This window comes from Procambarus clarkii, chromosome 12, assembly GCF_040958095.1.
Source record: "Procambarus clarkii isolate CNS0578487 chromosome 12, FALCON_Pclarkii_2.0, whole genome shotgun sequence".
Taxonomy (NCBI): domain Eukaryota; kingdom Metazoa; phylum Arthropoda; class Malacostraca; order Decapoda; family Cambaridae; genus Procambarus; species Procambarus clarkii.
The window spans coordinates 14,577,198-14,597,902 of NC_091161.1; the positions used below are offsets into that span (position 1 = coordinate 14,577,198).

The window sequence follows — 20,705 nt, forward strand, 5'->3', positions numbered from 1 at the left end:
AAGCTTACCCGTCACCCCTCCAATATTTTCCAGTTTCCAGAACAACCTCTTATGTGGAACTCTGTCGAAAGCCTTTTTTTAGGTCCAGATAGATGCAGTCAACCCAACCATCTCTCTCCTGTAAAATCTCTGTGGTTCGATCATAGAAACTGAGTAAATTCGATACACAGGATCTTCCAGATCAGAAACCATACTGTCTGTCTGATATTATATCATTTCTCTCCAGGTGTTCTACCCATTTAGTTTTTATTATTTTTTCCAATATTTTCACTATTACACTTGTCAATGATACAGGTCTATAATTAAAGGGGTCTTCCATGCTTGCACTTTTGTAGATTGGAACTATGTTAGCCTTTTTCCACACGTCTGTCACGATTCCAGTACACAGGGATGCCTGAAAGATCAGGTGAAGTGGAATGCTGAGCTCAGATGCACATTCTCTCATAACCCATGGTGAAACTCCATCTGGGCCAGCTGCTTTGTTCTTACTGAGCTCCTTTAGCATATTTTCCACTTAATCTCTAGACACCTCTATACGCTCTATGTTGTTCTCTGGAATTCTTATTGTGTCTGGTTCTCTGAAGATTTCATTTTGTACAAACACACTTTGGAACTTTTCATTTAATGTTTCACACATTTCCTTTTCATTTTCTGTGAATCTGTTTCCCATTTTCAACCTCTGGATATTATCCTTTACCTACAATTTGTTGTTTGTGTGTGTGTGTCATTCTTGGAAAGGTCAGTATAGTTGGCCTCGGGGAGGATAGTTGTTGATTTGGGCTGTCTTTTCACTTGTGGTTCTTGCTTATTCCCTATTCTTCTCATAGTATATTACTTCTTTGTAGTAGATTACTCTCAACAATTTCTTTGCCAACCTTCTATTTTTTTTATATAAAAAGTCTCTGCTTCATTTCTTCCATAGCTCTCATTTAGTAAACTCTTGATCCGTTAATTTTGTATTGAACAAATGACTAAGGCACGTGTGTTCCGCAGAACATCAGGTTCAGCCTGGAGAAGGATGGTGACGGAGTGTTCCGCATATCACCTTCAGGACAAATTCTTCTCGATTATGATCTTGATTTTGAGACCAAGCAGGAATATGATCTCAAAATCTATGTAAATGATGGGGAATTTGTGAGTATCAGTATATTAAATATTTGTATTATATTGACCTAAAAACTCACTTGTCAAATAAAGCTTTATAGAGCACATTGTTCATTGATTTATTTACGACATGAAATGATACGACGTATTTTTTAAACAAGTAATTAATATACATTTTATCACTCTGCATTTCCAGAATGACACAGCCACATTAAAGGTGCAAGTGCTAAATGTCAATGATTGGGATCCACGCTTTCGGTTTCCACAGTACGAGTTCTTTGTCACCTCGACCACCCTCAGACCAGGAGACGGTATTGGCAATGTAGAAGTTGCTGATGGAGACCGAGGGGACCAGATAACTCTTACAGTCATGGGACAAGATGCTAAGTAAGCTTTAGTTATAATTTGCCTTATGTTCTGTTTAATTTTTTATAGCTTGATATAGTAATGTTGACCAGACCACACACTAGATTACTGTGTGTAATCGCCACGTTATTGTGACTCATCGTCTGCAAATACAGTATGTTGTATACAGTGATATCACAGTAATGCAATATTTTTATGAGATAATGTATGAAGCACAACACTGGGATTGAACCAGAGTCCTGAATCACCAGACACATGCTGCCCCCTTGGATTACAATATTTTGGTTCAATCTGCCATATTGCTCCAAGGAATTTCTCACGGTATGGCGGTTGTCCGGTCTGGACCAGAGGAGTAAGTCGTCCGGTCTGGACCAGAGGAGTTAGTCGTCCGGTCTGGACCAGAGGAGTTGTACCAAAATAATAATACAGTATTAATAATTTTATTCATAAAATATACATAGATCTATGCATAGACCTATTATGCATATTAATTTAAATGTAGCCCTTCACTCATCTATTGTAATTTGAATGGGTTATGTGTATTCACCAAATATTTTACAAAATCATCATGTAGCCTAAGTCTTCATAAATAAAAAATATCAGTATAAATTTTCCTGTAAAATATTTATATGAATTATCTGTTATATATTCCCAGGATGTTTGCTATCAGCAATGATGGAGAACTGAGGATTCGAGATCTAACATCACTAAATTCTACCGTAGCTCACATTGTAGTGCTGGCACGAGACTCTGGCATCCCGCCACGAACGGTAAACCTTTACTCTATCTTGTTGATTAATTTGTATCGCACACATGCAGTAATTGTACTTGAATTTAGTTTTTTTTTTTTTTTTGAGATATATACAAGAGTTGTTACATTCTTGTACAGCCACTAGTACGCATAGTGTTTCGGGCAGGTCCCTGGAACACGATCCCCGCCGCGAAGAATCGTTGTTACAACCAAGTACACATTTTACTGTTGAGTTAAACAGAGGCTACAGTTAAGGAATTGCGCCCAGTAAATCCTCCCCGGCCAGGATACGAACCCATGACATAGCGCTCGCGGAACGCCAGGCGAGTGTCTTACCACTGCACCACGGAGACTGCTGAGGGCTTCAATGGGAACAGGATGCCTGTGGCTTGTGAAAAGTTTCCCTAATGTCTAAGTACTCTTTACCACTGATTAAATATGGAGGGTATTGTCCAACAAATTTTATTATGCCACATATCAAGTATTTTTCATTACATCATCTTTGACCTTTATACACATTTTCCCCATGTCTGGTACTGCTGTGTGTCCTGTATATTACTCTATGAACAATTATTATAAACTAACGAGAAGGCTCAGAACTCATGATGAAAGTCTGCAATGCTTCCTGCACTCTTGAAACTTTTAAGTCTCTTGACAGTTTCCAAAGATGATCTGAGATATGATTCTTTGGGCTTTAACCCAGACAAATGCAAAGTTAGTTTAGTCTCAGCAGTACAGTGGCTATGTTCTTAACAGAGGAGCCGGTCGGCCGAGCGGACGGCACACTGGACTTGTGATCCTGTGGTCCTGGGTTCGATCCCGGGCGCCGGCGAGAAACAATGGGCAGAGTTTCTTTCACCCTATGCCCCTGTTACCTAGCAGTAAATAGGTACCTGGGTGTTAGTCAGCTGTCACGGGCTGCTTCTTGGGGGTGGAGGCCTGGTCGAGGACCGGGCCGCGGGGACACTAAAGCCCCGAAATCATCTCAAGATAACCTCAAGATAACATACAGTTGAAGGCCCTGGGTTTGATTCCTGGGTGGGAAAGAGAGAGAAATAAATCTGCACATTTCCTTTTATATAATGCCTATGTGCACCTAATAGTAAATAGGTACCCAGGAGTAAGACAAATGTTGAGGAGTTACATCCTGTGGAGGGTCATTAATTTGACGTGAAGAGACCTCAATACAAACCTAAACTATGTATGTACACAGGCTACCTGTCCCTGTCAAAATGAATTATGAGGATTCTTGCTATATGAATAGCAAGAAGTCCTCAAATATAATAGGGAATGAAGGGAAAGTAAGTAAGTAATTGTCAAAAGAAGGCACCAAACTGGGAAGGCTATGTAGCACCATCAAATGTGCGGAATAATCAGAGGGCGCTAAATATCACCAAGGATGCCAATACCAGAACAAAAACGCATAAGACGAACGATATCAAAAGTATCCGAGTCACCAAGAATTCTATTGAATGAAGGGAAAGCAACTTCCCACTTCTGAAAGAGAGATTGTATATTAGACATAACTCCAGATCTGTCATCAGAGGCACACATTAGCCAAACAATAATAGCATCATATGCCTTATTGGCAAACATCTAGATATTTTAAATAAAGTACAGTAATCAACAAAACTGGTGAGGTGAGTAACTTGTTACAGTGACTATGCAGTACTAACAACCTCACCCTTGGCAATTAGGATCTCGGTAATCCTGTCTTCCTTCCGAACATTGGTATACTGTACGGTACTATATACCAAAATAGATAGGGGCCCCCACACTAAAGTGATGTAGCAACTGAACATACCCTTATGAAGTGTGTCCAGACCAACTGCTCAGGTCCTGAGACAAAGCCCCATGGAGCTATAAATGTAGGGGTAAAGTTAAGAAGAGAACAGCCACTGTTGAGAAACTAACCAAACCAGAGAGAAGATAACTTGAGAATCAGTCAATTAAAGAATTAATCTTGCAGCAAATGTGAATACGTGTACATGAAAATGCCCACTAGTTGCTCAAGCCTACAGTTAGTGAAACAATAAATTTGTAAGGATATAAAAAGATCATTTAATTGAGATGTATCTTTTTTTCTAATTTTTTATAATTTTTTTGGTTTACTGCAGGCATCAGCCCCTATTAGCATCACCTTCCCAGCGGGTCTGGTGCGGTCCTCTCCACTTGGAGCCAACTCTAGCTTCCTGCTCATGGTCATCTTCGGCTCCCTCCTTGGGATCTTCATCTTAATAATCATCTGCCTTGCCATCTACATCCACAAAAAGTATGTTTAAATTCATAATTTAATTTCTGTGGGAGCCCCCGTCGGCTCCTTGAAGCTATCCGAACTGTTATGTGCTATATTAGTTTGGGGTTACTAGTCACAGGGTCCTTATGCCTACCGGGGACCACGAGCCAGAACCTGGCTCTTCTCAGAGAGGCGCAGGGAGCAATGGCCAATGAGCACTTTACATTTAAGGTATGTCATAATTGCCATCGACCAGGGAAGGACCCAGAAAGGTAGGTGAATCAAAACAGACCACTGTCTGGTTAACCTTGCAATCAACAGCCTAATAGATCAAAATAACTCCACTAGAAAGAAATCCAACAAGCAACACTTCATGCAACTAGCACTCTTGCTCATTAGTGCTACTCCCCCCCCCCCCACCTTTCCAGGAAACAGGTTCCCCTGTTCCTGGGCTCGTATGTCTCGGGTTGTCCACAGGCTCCTCAAGTTCGGCTAGCCTGTAGTCTACGTTCGTGCCCATGATGTTTGGATGTATGCTGCTCTCGCAGCAGTTTTTGAGGACATGTCTTGGGTAGACATTTGGGCCTGGGGGTTTTGGTGATCGAACAGGGTCCTGGCTGCCAGGTTTCTGGTGAACGTTCCGGTTCCTTTCCGGCCGTGTGTAGCTTGCAGTGTCTGTCTCTTCTTCGTCTTGATACCTGCGGTGCTGCCGCCTCCCAGTAATATCCCTCTTTTTACTTTGAGTAGTTAGCTTCAGGGAGCCAATGGGGCTCCCCACAGCAAACCAGCATTGAATGTAATGAAATGTCATTTTCTAGGCGAGCCCCCGAGGCTCCCTGACATCCTCCCTCCCTCCGGTCAGCGATTTTTCATTGTTCAAGAACTGTGGTGGGAGGCTGCTGGTTCTGGAGAGCTGGCTTCCCCTTCCCCCTACGAGGGAGGGGGGGGGGGGTTAACACTAACGAGTGGATGTGCTAGTCGCACGAAGGGTTGCTTGTTTGTTTTTCTTTCTAGGGGAGTTATTTTGATCTTTTAGTATGTACATTGCACAGGTTAACCAGGCAGTAGTCCGTTATGATTTGCTTACCTTTCTTAGGCCTTTGCCGGTCGAAGGCAATTATGACGTACTTTAAATGTAAAGTATTCATAGGCCATTACTCCCGGCGCCTCTCTGAGGGGAGCCAAGTTCTGGCTCGTGGTCCCTGGTAGTCATAAGAACACATGTGACGGATGACCCCAAACTAATATAGCACATATCAATTTGGATAGCTTCAGGGAGCCTCGGGGGCTCACCCAGAAAATGGCATTTCATTACATTCAGTGCTTTTTTTAACCTATGGGAACAGGTAAATATATAGTATATATTGACAGCTGAATTGCTTTACGAAATCAACTTGTATTGCACAAGTTGTAGCGTGTATTCATTACTAACTTTAAGCAAGAAAAAATTACAAGGCTCCCACAGATCTTAGAAGCTTGAGTCACCAGTATCAACCAATGGAACTGCTAGGATGAAAATGCCACAGAGCTCACCAATGAGACACAGCATTCCAATTTCATGATTATCTGGCCATTCAACAATAAGGTCAAACCATAATACTGTTTAAAAAACAGAGTGCATGCGTTTGTATATATTGCTTTTTACTGAGTCGAGACGGGAGTGTTGATGCGTGATCAACGTAACATAACAAAGACATGCTCCTCTTCCAGCAAAAAGTATCCTGATGATCCCACAGCTGCTCTTCCTACCAAAATGAGGAATGTAGGCTCCATGTAAGTGCAGATTTGCACCTTCTTCATCTGTTAAGCACAGAGGGTCTTGCTGTTGGGTTTTACAAAATGCACCTTGGTATCCATACATATAATTACCTGCGACTTAACAGTACACGAAGGACCTTGAGTGACGGAGTTCTTACTCGAGGGACCTTGTGTGACGGAGTTCTTACTCGAGGGACCTTGTGTGACGGAATTCTTACTCGAGGGACCTTGTGTGACGGAGTTCTTACTCGAGGGACCTTGTGTGACGGAGTTCTTACTCGAGGGACCTTGTGTGACGGAGTTCTTACTCGAGGGACCTTGTGTGACGGAGTTCTTACTCGAGGGACCTTGTGTGATGGAGTTCTTACTCTAGGGACCTTGAGTGACGGAGTTCATACTCAAGGGACCTTGTGTGACGGAGTTCTTACTCAAGGGACCTTGTGTGACGGAGTTCGTACTCAAGGGACCTTGTGTGACGGAGTTCGCACTCAAGGGACCTTGTGTGACGGAGTTCGCACTCAAGGGACCTTGTGCGACGGAGTTCGTACTCAAGGGACCTTGTGCGACGGAGTTCTTACTCTAGGGACCTTGTGTGACGGAGTTCGTACTCAAGGGACCTTGTGTGACGGAGTTCGTACTCAAGGGACCTTGTGTGACGGAGTTCATACTCAAGGGACCTTGTGTGACGCAGTTCTTACTCAAGGGACCTTGAGTGACGGAGTTCTTACTCAAGGGATCTTGTGTGACGGAGTTCTTACTCAAGGGATCTTGTGTGATGGAGTTCTTACTCAAGGGACCTTGTGTGACGGAGTTCGTACTCTTACCTTTTAATGTCAGAAACTGTTACTTGAATACTTTAAGAACTTACTTTAATCTTAACACTCATTCCAAGTTTACTGTGACTTAAGACATACCAATCATCATCTTATTGTTCCTGTAAACACTTTACAAGATTACTGTGGTTTAAAACAGAGACTTCATAGAGCTTCAGTGATTTCAAACAAAGACTTAACTTACTTTTACTTAACCACTGCGCTGCGCCAACCGAGAAATCTCGTTCTGAGAGTTGTACTAATTTTTTTAATTAGGCTATATGTTTTTTAATGTTTTCATCGCTCTGTGTTTTGAAATGAAAATGGTTGAGTTTGGAAACATTTTGACATTAACTTCACCTGAATATTTATAAAAACAACAACAAATATGTCCTTAACAATTGCACTATGAAGTTTTTGCGAAAAACAGGTGCGCAGTGCAGGGGTTAAAACACTTAGAGTAACGAAAGGAAGTAAGTAACTTAAGGAAACACTTCTACCTTTCTCTCCTGACACAGACAGCTGTCAGTCGTGCTACTTGAAAGTCGGGAGCAGCAGTATAGCATCGTCTTATTAACTTTGTTTCGTCTTTTATAATAATAATAATAATAATATTTTATTTAGGTAAGGTACATACATACAATAAATTTTTACAAAGATTGGTTGACTTATAGGTAGAGCTAGTACATACAATGCCTAAAGCCACTATTACGCAAAGCGTTTCGGGCATACTTGCCCGAAATCGAGGTCTTTTGCTCTGCATGTACTCTACTGAATACTGGTTTATTAACCAATTAGTTTATTGCATTATACCTCCTTACAGCATATTGTTTGAAAGTTTTTCAGAAAAGGCAGCAGGATTTCATATTTAATTTTGTTGCAAATCATAAGTACCGGAACAGTAATTCGTGTATTACTGTATCTTGGTTTTAGTCGCAATTTATTGACCATTTATTATGTATAATTTATCTATACGGCTAAGACACATCCACCTTAAATACAGAATATTTATCATGAGGAAAACATTTTGATGACGAAGGCAGTGGTTAGTTTATTGTGCGCCCCATACACCAGCAGTGGTTAGTTTATTGTGCACCCCATACACCAGCAGTGGTCAGTTTATTGTGCGCCCCATACACCAGCAGTGGTCAGTTTATTGTGCGCCCCATACACCAGCAGTGGTCAGTTTATTGTGCACCCCATACACCAGCAGTGTTAGTTTATTGTGCACCCCATACACCAGCAGTGGTCAGTTTATTGTGCACCCCATACACCAGCAGTGGTCAGTTTATTGTGCACCCCATACACCAGCAGTGGTCAGTTTATTGTGCACCCCATACACCAGCAGTGGTCAGTTTATTGTGCGCCCCATACACCAGCAGTGGTTAGTTTATTGTGCGCCCCATACACCAGCAGTGGTCAGTTTATTGTGCACCCATACACCAGCAGTGGTCAGTTTATTGTGCACCCCATACACCAGCAGTGGTTAGTTTATTGTGCGCCCCATACTCGGACTGTAGGCAGTGGTGCAACAGGACTACAGAGCACACTAAAGGTCTTGATCAGACCTCAATGAATGTTTTTGACAGAAGCAGTTTATATATACCCATTATACTTAATCATAATGACACTAATGGTAACAGAACCGTTATTTATGTTGCAACATCTAACTGTAAGGTTACACATTGCAACAAAGTCATTTAGGCAATATTTGACATAATTATAACTAAAGGTACAACCAGGTACCTTTGCCAGGTACCAGATACTGGAATATGCAGCTCTGGCCTGGAATCCACACCTTGTGAAGCATAAAACTTAAATTGAAAAGTGCAGAGGTTATTGACTAGATTAGTTCCAGAGCTAAGAGGGTTAGGCTATGCAGATATGTTGAAGGAGCTAGACATTACAATCCTGAAGGACAGAAGAAACACAGGAGATATGATCACAACACACTCGATACCATGGGGGAATAGACAAGGTAGACACAAATTGAAAGAAGGTTGGACAAGAGCGACACAACTGGAAGCTGGAAACACAAATGAGTTGCAGAAATGCAAGGAAATACTCATACCCTGTACGGGTGGTCAACAAGTGGAATGCATAGGAGGAGTTGTGGAAGTCACCTGCATCCACAACTTTAGGGATAGATTCCACAATAAATTGAGTGCTAGAATAGGTAAACACTTGTTGCACCCCAGCACGTGCAACAAATTTTGTAGATGGGGCATAAAAAGCTAGACCTCATGTCCCCTAGTCACTGATAGGTAAACACTAATAGGTAAATGAGCATGCATTACAGGCCTTAGAATACAAGTACACTACAATGCATTACAAGTCTTAGAATACAGGTACACAACACATTATAGGTCTTAGAATCCAGGCACACATTGATCACTACTTTCAAAATACTAAGAGGGCTATACCAAATTGACAAAGAGGAATTCCTGAAACCAGCAACCAGCAACTTCACAAACAAGAGGACACAGATTCAAGCTAAGAAAACAGAGGTGCCAAAAAATATTATAAAATTTTCTTTTACAAACAGAGTGGTAGACAGTTGGAACAAGTTAAGTGAGGTGGTGGTGGAGGCCAAAACCATTGGTAGTTTCGAAGCATTATACAATAAAGAGTACCGGGAAGATGAGACACCACAAGCGTAGCTCTCATTCTGTAACTACACTTAGGTAATTACTTAAGTAATTACTAATGGATTGTAGCACCCCTCATGACTACGTGATTGTGCAGATGTAAAAGTGCAGTGACAGTGTTTTTATTACGGGGAGCAATGGAGTGGGCCTTTACAGTGATTTAAGATGCAGATGCAAAAACAGAGACGTGTGAAGCCATTCATGTTAGTGGGTGTTCATGTTGATTGTAGGGCAGGGAAGTCCCCCTATCATCCCCCCTATAAATATTTGACATTTCCTTAAATCCACCAAATCTTCGCAAACACTCTATGCAATTTTAAGAACTTAAAATATGGGAGTCTCTTCTTCAGGACCTGAGGAAGTAAAGAATTCATCAACCTACTCTATACTACATGAAAATTACAGTATAGAGAAGAAACGGTCAATTGCATCATAAGAGTCCACTGTTGTGATGCAGACTACATTAATAAATCACATCTACCCAAGGACCTTGTACCACTACTTCACTTAGTGCTGTGTTATCTATAATTCCTTCCTCAATGTCATTTCCTGATATTAACTACTGGTATAATATGTACAGTAGTTTTAATTTGTTTAAAACCGATTGTTTTCTTTTAACTTCCAAATCACTTCAAAATTTCAATGCAGACCTCAATTACTAGGTTTATATGCTAGTTTAGTATAAATTGAACTTATATTAATTTCCAAATACAAATAGTACCTTATTAATTTGTTAGCTTCAGGAATTGCCTGAAACACTGTTAATGATTTTACTAGAATGCTATTTTCAGAAAGCTTTATTTTCTAACTCCTTGTTAATTTTTGTAAACGTTAACAAATAAAAATAATGGTACAGCCTTACACATAGGACATAAAAATATATATCACAGCTACCATATTGATCATTTGGTCTGGTCTTGTAAGGGATTAGTAAAGAAATCCTGTTTGGATTAATAGTTTACTGGAATGGAGCTGCTTAACTAGTAGTGGCTGCCAAAAAAACAAAAAAGACTAGAAATAACTAAACTAATCTTAGACTTTTTCAACTATTAATTCTAGGACTGTAAAACTTAATTTTCTGTGCTGTTACAACAGTAAGAAGTGTCGAGACGATAATGATGCTGCGTTGCCCACCAAGATGAGTCAAATTGTGTCCAACAACATCACTCACACTAAGCTGGACCCGCTCTCACCACTCAACCACCAGGTAAAATTGGCTCAGTCTGAGTATTTTGTGTAATTACCTCACTTAATTAATTACCAATTAAGTGTAATAAATGACATCTTCAAGATGAAACTAGATTGATTCCTTCAAGGAGTGCCGGACCAACCGGGCTGTGGTGGGTATGTGGGCCTGCGGGCCGCTCCAAACAACAGCCTGGTGGACTAAACTCTCACAAGTCAAGCCTGGCCTCGGGCCGGGCTGTGGTGGGTATGTGGGCCTGCGGGCCGCTCCAAACAACAGCCTGGTGGACCAAACTCTCACAAGTCAAGCCTGGCCTCAGGCCGGGCTTGGGGAGTAGAAGAACTCCCAGAACCCCATCAACCAGGTACCTAAGTTTGGTTACAGGGTGGTGGAAGGACAAGTGTGAAGTGAACATGTTGACAGCTATTCACAGTGGTGAGATGGTTGATAGTGGCACCCTTTACCTTGTGGTGATTCCGATGACCAACATCCCCGTGACTCAGAAACTGACCAGGAGGATGGTGGTCTGGTCAACCAGGCTGTTGAATGTGGCTGCTCACGGCCTGTCTTATGAATCACAACCTGGCTGATCAGGTATACTTTGGAAGGGTTTATCGAGTTCTCTTGAACACCATGAGAGGCCAGCCAGTTATCCCCTTTGTCTAGAGTTTTTAAGTCTTAGGCATTTGATGTTGATAGAGTTCTCTCTCAGCATACCTACTGCTGAGAGAAGTGAGAGAAGTCTCTTTTATATCTGATTTTTCTGTATATTCATCAGTATCAGGAGCATCTTGAGGTTATCTTGAGATGATTTCGGGGCTTTTTAGTGTCCCCGCGGCCCGGTCCTCGACCAGGCCTCCGCCCCCAGGAAGCAGCCTGTGACAGCTGACTAACTCCCAGGTACCTATTTACTGCTAGGTAACAGGGGCATTCAGGGTGAAAGAAACTTTGCCCATTTGTTTCTGCCTCGTGCGGGAATCGAACCCGCGCCACAGAATTACGAGTCCTGCGCGCTATCCACCAGGCTACGAGGCCCAACAAGTGGCACAGTAGTGGTGCTGTTGACCAGGAACTCCATGGCAGTGGAGTAGGCCTCGCCATAGAGATGCTCACTGGTTCATCATTTTTGCTCTGTATTACTGAAATCCAGGTAGTGATAGACTCAACATATAAATCAGATCATTGATGTCATATTCAGTGAGTGTCTTGTTAATTTCCTCTTGTGAGGGATGGTGTGGAGCAAGCCACATGACGGCGTTGTGAGCCAGACGTGTATGGTTGCTGTGTACAACCTGAAGCCTACCAGCTACCATGCGGGAACCTGCGATTTCTTTTCAAGATGGCGGCTGTTTACTGGAGGCCTGAGGGATCGAACGGGTGTCCTATTTACCACACGGGAGTGTGTCTTATGCTAGACCTTAAAATTACACTGGTTGTGCTCACCCTCGATGAAACAACAATGGTTGTGATGTGCAGTTTAAGGATGTGTATTCCCTGTTCTGGATTTTGAGTAGATGAACAAATCTTTTACAAAATTTGACTCCAATATCTTCCTCTCCACACTATAACCCCAGTGGGTTATGGTGGGGAGTAATTGTCAATCTGCCCGGCTGTTTGGTCGCGTTCTTGGGAGTGCATGATATAGTCTACGGGAACAACCAAATGCCCTACTTTGAAATTAGCTTTTGATCTGCACTCAAAGCCTTATTTTGGTCTTAACATAATTAACAGCTTCAATATATGTACAGTAGGCTACATAGATGTATTGACTACTGGACCTATAGCTATGTTTACACAATACTGTACAATGATATATTTTAAACCATATTCTACAGAAATTGCATCATAAGCTTCCACGTAAAATAATTGATATTGTTTAATTTGATCAGATGCAGGGTAATGGACGGCAGATGACGCCACTGGGAAGTCCTTTATCTCCCAGTGGTCTGGCCGGAATCGAGCTCCCAAGCTCCGACAACAACAACACTCACACTGAGAATAACAATTACAACAATGAAACCATCAGAGCAGCCAGCACAAGTGAGTAACTTGATTTAAAGACCCAGTAATATATTGGTATATACTGTATAAACTCAGAAACTTACTTTTGGATATACAGTATGTATTGTAATCAAGCTTTAATATTTGTTATATGTATAAATGCCTGAATAAATGAGGAATCGAAATTGTATTTTTATCTGACTATTGAGGTTAACATAACATTGTTGTATCGACAATGCAGTACTGTAATTACAATTGTGTCATCTTAGTTTCAGTTCGCTCGGGTATCCATGGAGGTTCCACTCAGGGAAGCCGTCGATACCTCAAGAATCCCCTGGCAAATGGATCGTTTCCTGTTAATTCATCAAGCAACCCTCCGCCAGCTCCAGCACTACCTCCAAACGGTAATCCTGGAGCTGGAGGAGACGGGGTCTCCCTTACCGGCACCGTGAGGTCCTCCACAACAACCTCGACCATCTCCCTGAGTGGCACTCCAGAGCTACAGGGGCATCCTGTCAGGTGAGTAGAGAGGTCTCTGTAATAACTGCTCATGCACACAGAGGGGGTCTTGTAGCACAGTGGTCTACATCTTTGGCTCACATTCCAGGGATGGGTTGAATCCCCAGGTAGAACACAGATGGTTGGGCATCACACACACAGATCACAGCTCAGTCAATTAAGGCAGTGTCTGGGATGCTCCCGGACGCAGGTTCGAATCCTCGTCGCGGCCCTTGTGGATTTGTTCATTTTATGGTTGGGCATGTTTTCTTTCACCTGATGCCTATGTTTGTCTAGGGAGTTAGTTGGGCTAGAGGGGACTTTGATAAGCCCAAATACAGGCTTCTGGTTCCTGATATTGGGGGAATTCTGATTATTAAAAAACTAATTCCCAGAAAGTTATGTATCAAGGGTTCCAGTAGTACAAAGCTTTGCATCTAGAGTATTCTACAGTACTAACCAGGATACAGCACAAGAGTACTCTGCAGTACTAACCCAAGATACAGCACAAGAGTACTCTGCAGTACTAACCAGGATACAGCACAAGAGTACTCTGCAGTACTAACCCAAGATACAGTACAAGAGTACTCTGCAGTATTAACCAAGATACAGTACAAGAGTACTCTGCAGTACTAACCAAGATACAGTACAAGAGTACTCTGCAGTACTAACACAAGATACAGTACAAGAGTACTCTGCAGTACTAACACAAGATACAGCACAAGAGTACTCTGCAGTACTAACACAAGATACAGCACAAGAGTACTCTGCAGTACTAACACAAGATACAGTACAAGAGTACTCTGCAGTACTAACACAAGATACAGCACAAGAGTACTCTGCAGTACTAACACAAGATACAGCACAAGAGTACTCTGCAGTACTAACACAAGATACAGTACAAGAGTACTCTGCAGTACTAACACAAGATACAGTACAAGAGTACTCTGCAGTACTAACACAAGATACAGCACAAGAGTACTCTGCAGTACTAACCAAGATACAGTACAAGAGTACTCTGCAGTACTAACACAAGATACAGTACAAGAGTACTCTGCAGTACTAACACAAGATACAGTACAAGAGTACTCTGCAGTACTAACACAAGATACAGCACAAGAGTACTCTGCAGTACTAACCAAGATACAGTACAAGAGTACTCTGCAGTACTAACACAAGATACAGTACAAGAGTACTCTGCAGTACTAACACAAGATACAGCACAAGAGTACTCTGCAGTACTAACACAAGATACAGCACAAGAGTACTCTGCAGTACTAACACAAGATACAGTACAAGAGTACTCTGCAGTACTAACACAAGATACAGCACAAGAGTACTCTGCAGTACTAACACAAGATACAGCACAAGAGTACTCTGCAGTACTAACACAAGATACAGTACAAGAGTACTCTGCAGTACTAACACAAGATACAGCACAAGAGTACTCTGCAGTACTAACACAAGATACAGCACAAGAGTACTCTGCAGTACTAACCAAGATACAGCACAAGAGTACTCTGCAGTACTAACCAAGATACAGCACAAGAGTACTCTGCAGTACTAACCAAGATACAGCACAAGAGTACTCTGCAGTACTAACACAAGATACAGCACAAGAGTACTCTGCAGTACTAACACAAGATACAGCACAAGAGTACTCTGCAGTACTAACCAAGATACAGCACAAGAGTACTTTGCAGTACTAACCAAGATACAGCACAAGAGTACTCTGCAGTACTAACACAAGATACAGCACAAGAGTACTCTGCAGTACTAACACAAGATACAGCACAAGAGTACTCTGCAGTACTAACCAAGATACAGTACAAGAGTACTCTGCAGTACTAACCAAGATACAGTACAAGAGTACTCTGCAGTACTAACACAAGATACAGCACAAGAGTACTCTGCAGTACTAACACAAGATACAGTACAAGAGTACTCTGCAGTACTAACACAAGATACAGCACAAGAGTACTCTGCAGTACTAACACAAGATACAGCACAAGAGTACTCTGCAGTACTAACACAAGATACAGTACAAGAGTACTCTGCAGTACTAACACAAGATACAGCACAAGAGTACTCTGCAGTACTAACACAAGATACAGCACAAGAGTACTCTGCAGTACTAACACAAGATACAGTACAATAGTACTCTGCAGTACTAACCAAGATACAGCACAAGAGTACTCTGCAGTACTAACACAAGATACAGCACAAGAGTACTCTGCAGTACTAACACAAGATACAGCACAAGAGTACTCTGCAGTACTAACCAGGATACAGCACAAGAGTACTTTGCAGTACTAACACAAGATACAGCACAAGAGTACTCTGCAGTACTAACACAAGATACAGTACAAGAGTACTCTGCAGTACTAACCAGGATACAGCACAAGAGTACTCTGCAGTACTAACACAAGATACAGCACAAGAGTACTCTGCAGTACTAACCAAGATACAGCACAAGAGTACTCTGCAGTACTAACCAAGATACAGTACAAGAGTACTCTGCAGTACTAACACAAGATACAGTACAAGAGTACTCTGCAGTACTAACCAGGATACAGTACAAGAGTACTCTGCAGTACTAACCAGGATACAGCACAAGAGTACTCTGCAGTACTAACACAAGATACAGTACAAGAGTACTCTGCAGTACTAACACAAGATACAGTACAAGAGTACTCTGCAGTACTAACCAGGATACAGTACAAGAGTACTCTGCAGTACTAACCAGGATACAGCACAAGAGTACTCTGCAGTACTAACCAGGATACAGCACAAGAGTACTCTGCAGTACTAACCAGGATACAGCACAAGAGTACTCTGCAGTACTAACACAAGATACAGTACAAGAGTACTCTGCAGTACTAACACAAGATACAGTACAAGAGTACTCTGCAGTACTAACTAGGATACAGTACAAGAGTACTCTGCAGTACTAACCAGGATACAGCACAAGAGTACTCTGCAGTACTAACCAGGATACAGCACAAGAGTACTCTGCAGTACTAACCAGGATACAGCACAAGAGTACTCTGCAGTACTAACACAAGATACAGTACAAGAGTACTCTGCAGTACTAACACAAGATACAGTACAATAGTACTCTGCAGTACTAACCAAGATACAGCACAAGAGTACTCTGCAGTACTAACACAAGATACAGCACAAGAGTACTCTGCAGTACTAACCAAGATACAGTACAAGAGTACTCTGCAGTACTAACCAAGATACAGCACAAGAATACTCTGCAGTACTAACCAAGATACAGTACAAGAGTACTCTGCAGTACTAACCAGGATACAGCACAAGAGTACTCTGCAGTACTAACCAAGATACAGCACAAGAGTACTCTGCAGTACTAACCAAGATACAGTACAAGAGTACTCTGCAGTACTAACACAAGATACAGCACAAGAGTACTCTGCAGTACTAACCAAGATACAGTACAAGAGTACTCTGCAGTACTAACCAAGATACAGTACAAGAGTACTCTGCAGTACTAACCAGCATGATAAAAGGAGCCAGATTAATCTACTGTATTATAATAATAATAATAATAATAATAATAAAATAAGTAAGAACCATGAGGAGGAGTAGAACATGGGCACTGGGTACTCCCCACGCACATGCCCAGAACCCTGCCCGAGGTAACGCCATTCTAGATCTTGAACTAATCAACAGGGGGCACTGTCGGCCAAATCCAAGTAGGAGAAAAACTCCTCTTAAGGTTATCTTGAGTTGATTTCGGGGCTTTTAGTGTCCCCGCGGCCCGGTCCTCGACCAGGCCTCCACCCTCAGGAAGCAGCCCGTGACAGCTGACTAACACCCAGGTACCTATTAACTGCTAGGTAACAGGGGCATAGAGTGAAAGAAACTGACCATCGCTTCTCGCTGGCGCCCGGGATCGAACCCGGGACCATAGGATCACGTGTCCAGTGTGCTGTCCACTTGGCCGGCCGGCCGAGCGGACTGTACTGCATATTATTTCATATATACCTTTTATCTTGAGATGGAATACAATTCTTGAAGCCCATATAATGGTCCAGGATGATTACTTCTTTGACGACCTTTAAGGAGACATATCAGAGACTGTGGGAGTTAATCGGGGACTCAAGACATGGAAATATCATGGGATAATTTCACAATGCTGAGGGGGACATTAAACTACCACTCATAGGATGAGTATGGGATACACAACAGGCTGTACACTCAGGATGAGTATGGGATGCACAATAAACTATACACTCACTGGATGAGTATGTGATGCACAATAAACTATACACTCACTGGATGAGTATGGGATGCACAATAACTATACACTCACAGGATGAGTATGTGATGCACAATAAACTATACACTCACTGGATGAGTATGTGATGCACAATAAACTATACATTCACAGGATGAGTATGTGATGCACAATAAACTATACATTCACAGGATGAGTATGTGATGTACAATAAACTATATGCTCACAGGATGAGTATGTGATGCACAATAAACTATACACTCACAGGATGAGTATGTGATGCACAATAAACTATACACTCACAGGATGAGTATGTGATGCACAATAAACTATACACTCACAGGATGAGTATGTGATGCACAATAAACTATATGCTCACTGGATGAGTATGTGATGCACAATAAACTATACACTCACAGGATGAGTATGTGATGCACAATAAACTATACACTCACAGGATGAGTATGTGATGCACAATAAACTATACACTCACAGGATGAGTATGTGATGCACAATAAACTATACACTCACAGCATGAGTATGTGATGCACAATAAACTATATGCTCACAGGATGAGTATGGGATGCACAATAACTATACACTCACAGGATGAGTATGTGATGCACAATAAACTATACACTCACAGGATGAGTATGTGATGCACAATAAACTATACACTCACAGGATGAGTATGTGATGCACAATAAACTATACACTCACAGGATGAGTATGTGATGCACAATAAACTATACACTCACAGCATGAGTATGTGATGCACAATAAACTATATGCTCACAGGATGAGTATGGGATGCACAATAACTATACACTCACAGGATGAGTATGTGATGCACAATAAACTATACACTCACAGGATGAGTATGTGATGCACAATAAACTATACACTCACAGGATGAGTATGTGATGCACAATAAACTATACACTCACAGGATGAGTATGTGATGCACAATAAACTATACACTCACAGGATGAGTATGTGATGCACAATAAACTATACACTCACAGGATGAGTATGTGATGCACAATAAACTATACACTCACTGGATGAGTATGTGATGCACAATAAACTATACACTCACAGGATGAGTATGTTATGCACAATAAACTATACACTCACAGGATGAGTATGTGATGTACAATAAACTATACACTCACAGGATGAGTATGTGATACACAATAAACTATACACTCACTGGATGAGTATGTGATGCACAATAAACTATACACTCACAGGATGAGTATGTGATGCACAATAAACTATACACTCACTGGATGAGTATGTGATGCACAATAAACTATACACTCACAGGATGAGTATGTGATGCACAATAAACTATACACTCACAGGATGAGTATGTGATGCACAATAAACTATACACTCACTGGATGAGTATGTGATGCACAATAAACTATACACTCACAGGATGAGTATGTTATGCACAATAAACTATACACTCACAGGATGAGTATGTGATGTACAATAAACTATACACTCACAGGATGAGTATGTGATACACAATAAACTATACACTCACTGGATGAGTATGTGATGCACAATAAACTATACACTCACAGGATGAGTATGTGATGCACAATAAACTATACACTCACAGGATGAGTATGTTATGCACAATAAACTATACACTCACAGGATGAGTATGTGATGTACAATAAACTATACACTCACAGGATGAGTATGTGATACACAATAAACTATACACTCACTGGATGAGTATGGGATGCACAATAAACTAGCCACTTCGGGCAGCAAAAAATCAAATCAAGGATAATGCTGACGATACATATTTGTTTACAAGATGATTAAAACAAGTATTTCATATTATATACATTTTTTCAGGTCATTGGGAGGAAGCAACATGCCAAGAAGTGCCCTGAGTCACAGTGCACGAGCAGGTAGTGGGCGCAGTACAGGTGCCAGATCTAAGAGGTAAGACATACTAGGCACCCATCATGTAAATTATATACATGGAAACTCTTGCACGTCTTTATAACTAAAATGATTTTGTATGTGTATATTTACAGTATCTGTTAACAGTATGTATTCTCATATATCCGATTTATCCCTATAACCAGGCTGTGAAGGGAGGAAATAATCTTATGTTAACTCATGATAGTTATATTTGTGTGAACCTTAGTACAGTTTTTCACGTTAATAATAATAATTGGGACATTAAGGATAATTATGCATATGATGACCAAACCCCACACCAGAAGCTGAAGAGACAACTACGTTTCGGTCTGTCCTGGACTATTATCAAGTCGTTACACACAGAGATCATACTAACGTGATGCATCAAATGAACAAATCCAAATCCTCATCACGGCCCTTGTGGATTTGTTTATCATAAAGTCAATTGTGATAGTGGTCCAGGATGGGCTGAAACGTCGTCGTCTCTTCATCTTCTGGTGTGTGGGGTTTGGTCTTCATATCTTCAGCCACGTTATTGTGATTCATCGTCTGCAATTATACAAATGTTTCGTTTAGTCCATCACCTGGAGGCTCAGCACGGGCTGTGGGCGGCATCCCACCAAAGAACAGAGTGAGCCCAGCTCCCACACCGCCAGCTCCGGCGAACACTCCGTATCCTGATACCGAGTCTTTGCCAGGATCTCCTCAGTCTGGGTCTTCTGCTCCCATGTCCACTAAGGTTGCGTGGCCTCATGGCTCAATTCCTAAAAGAGTGAAAAAGTTGTCTTGGGAAGATGAATTAAGTAATAAGGTGAGAAAATTTGTTTTGCTTGGTATAACTGTTTAATAAGATATTGCACTGTTTATACTGTACTATTACGATTTATTTTCATGTAGAAAATATTTTGCCAAAATCTCTAGTAACCTCAATGGGGACAGGCAGCTGATTGCTTGTCCCAATATTCCCGAGTATTCTTTTCAGCTGAATTTTAACTGGGGTAATGACTTCACATTTATGACTTCAGTGGGTAGGTTGTTCCAGGGAATTATAACCCTGTGGGTGAAAAGGCAGCACCTATTTCCTATCCTACATTGTGGCTAGTTGAGCATGAAGCTCTTGCCGCCTTGTAT

General features: G+C 41.5%; 1 protein-coding gene and 1 long non-coding RNA gene across 3 annotated transcripts in view; one reads left to right on the forward strand and one right to left on the reverse strand.

Annotated features, from left to right (window-relative positions):
• The window catches only part of LOC123772866 (protocadherin beta-7), a 189,547-nt gene that overhangs the window by 158,788 nt on the left and 10,054 nt on the right, over positions 1–20,705 (forward strand). The window contains exons 13-21 of the mRNA XM_045766224.2: positions 994–1,134; positions 1,301–1,491; positions 2,126–2,240; positions 4,339–4,493; positions 10,771–10,882; positions 12,751–12,901; positions 13,132–13,381; positions 19,503–19,592; positions 20,151–20,385. Of these exons, the coding sequence (XP_045622180.2) occupies positions 994–1,134; positions 1,301–1,491; positions 2,126–2,240; positions 4,339–4,493; positions 10,771–10,882; positions 12,751–12,901; positions 13,132–13,381; positions 19,503–19,592; positions 20,151–20,385 (1,440 nt within the window). The remainder of the gene's footprint in view (positions 1–993; positions 1,135–1,300; positions 1,492–2,125; positions 2,241–4,338; positions 4,494–10,770; positions 10,883–12,750; positions 12,902–13,131; positions 13,382–19,502; positions 19,593–20,150; positions 20,386–20,705) is intronic.
• LOC138363871 (uncharacterized) overlaps positions 19,958–20,705 on the reverse strand; it is a 47,881-nt gene continuing 47,133 nt past the window's right edge. For both annotated transcript variants that reach the window (XR_011228188.1, XR_011228187.1), the window contains one exon: positions 19,958–20,338. This is a non-coding gene — a long non-coding RNA (uncharacterized lncRNA). The remainder of the gene's footprint in view (positions 20,339–20,705) is intronic.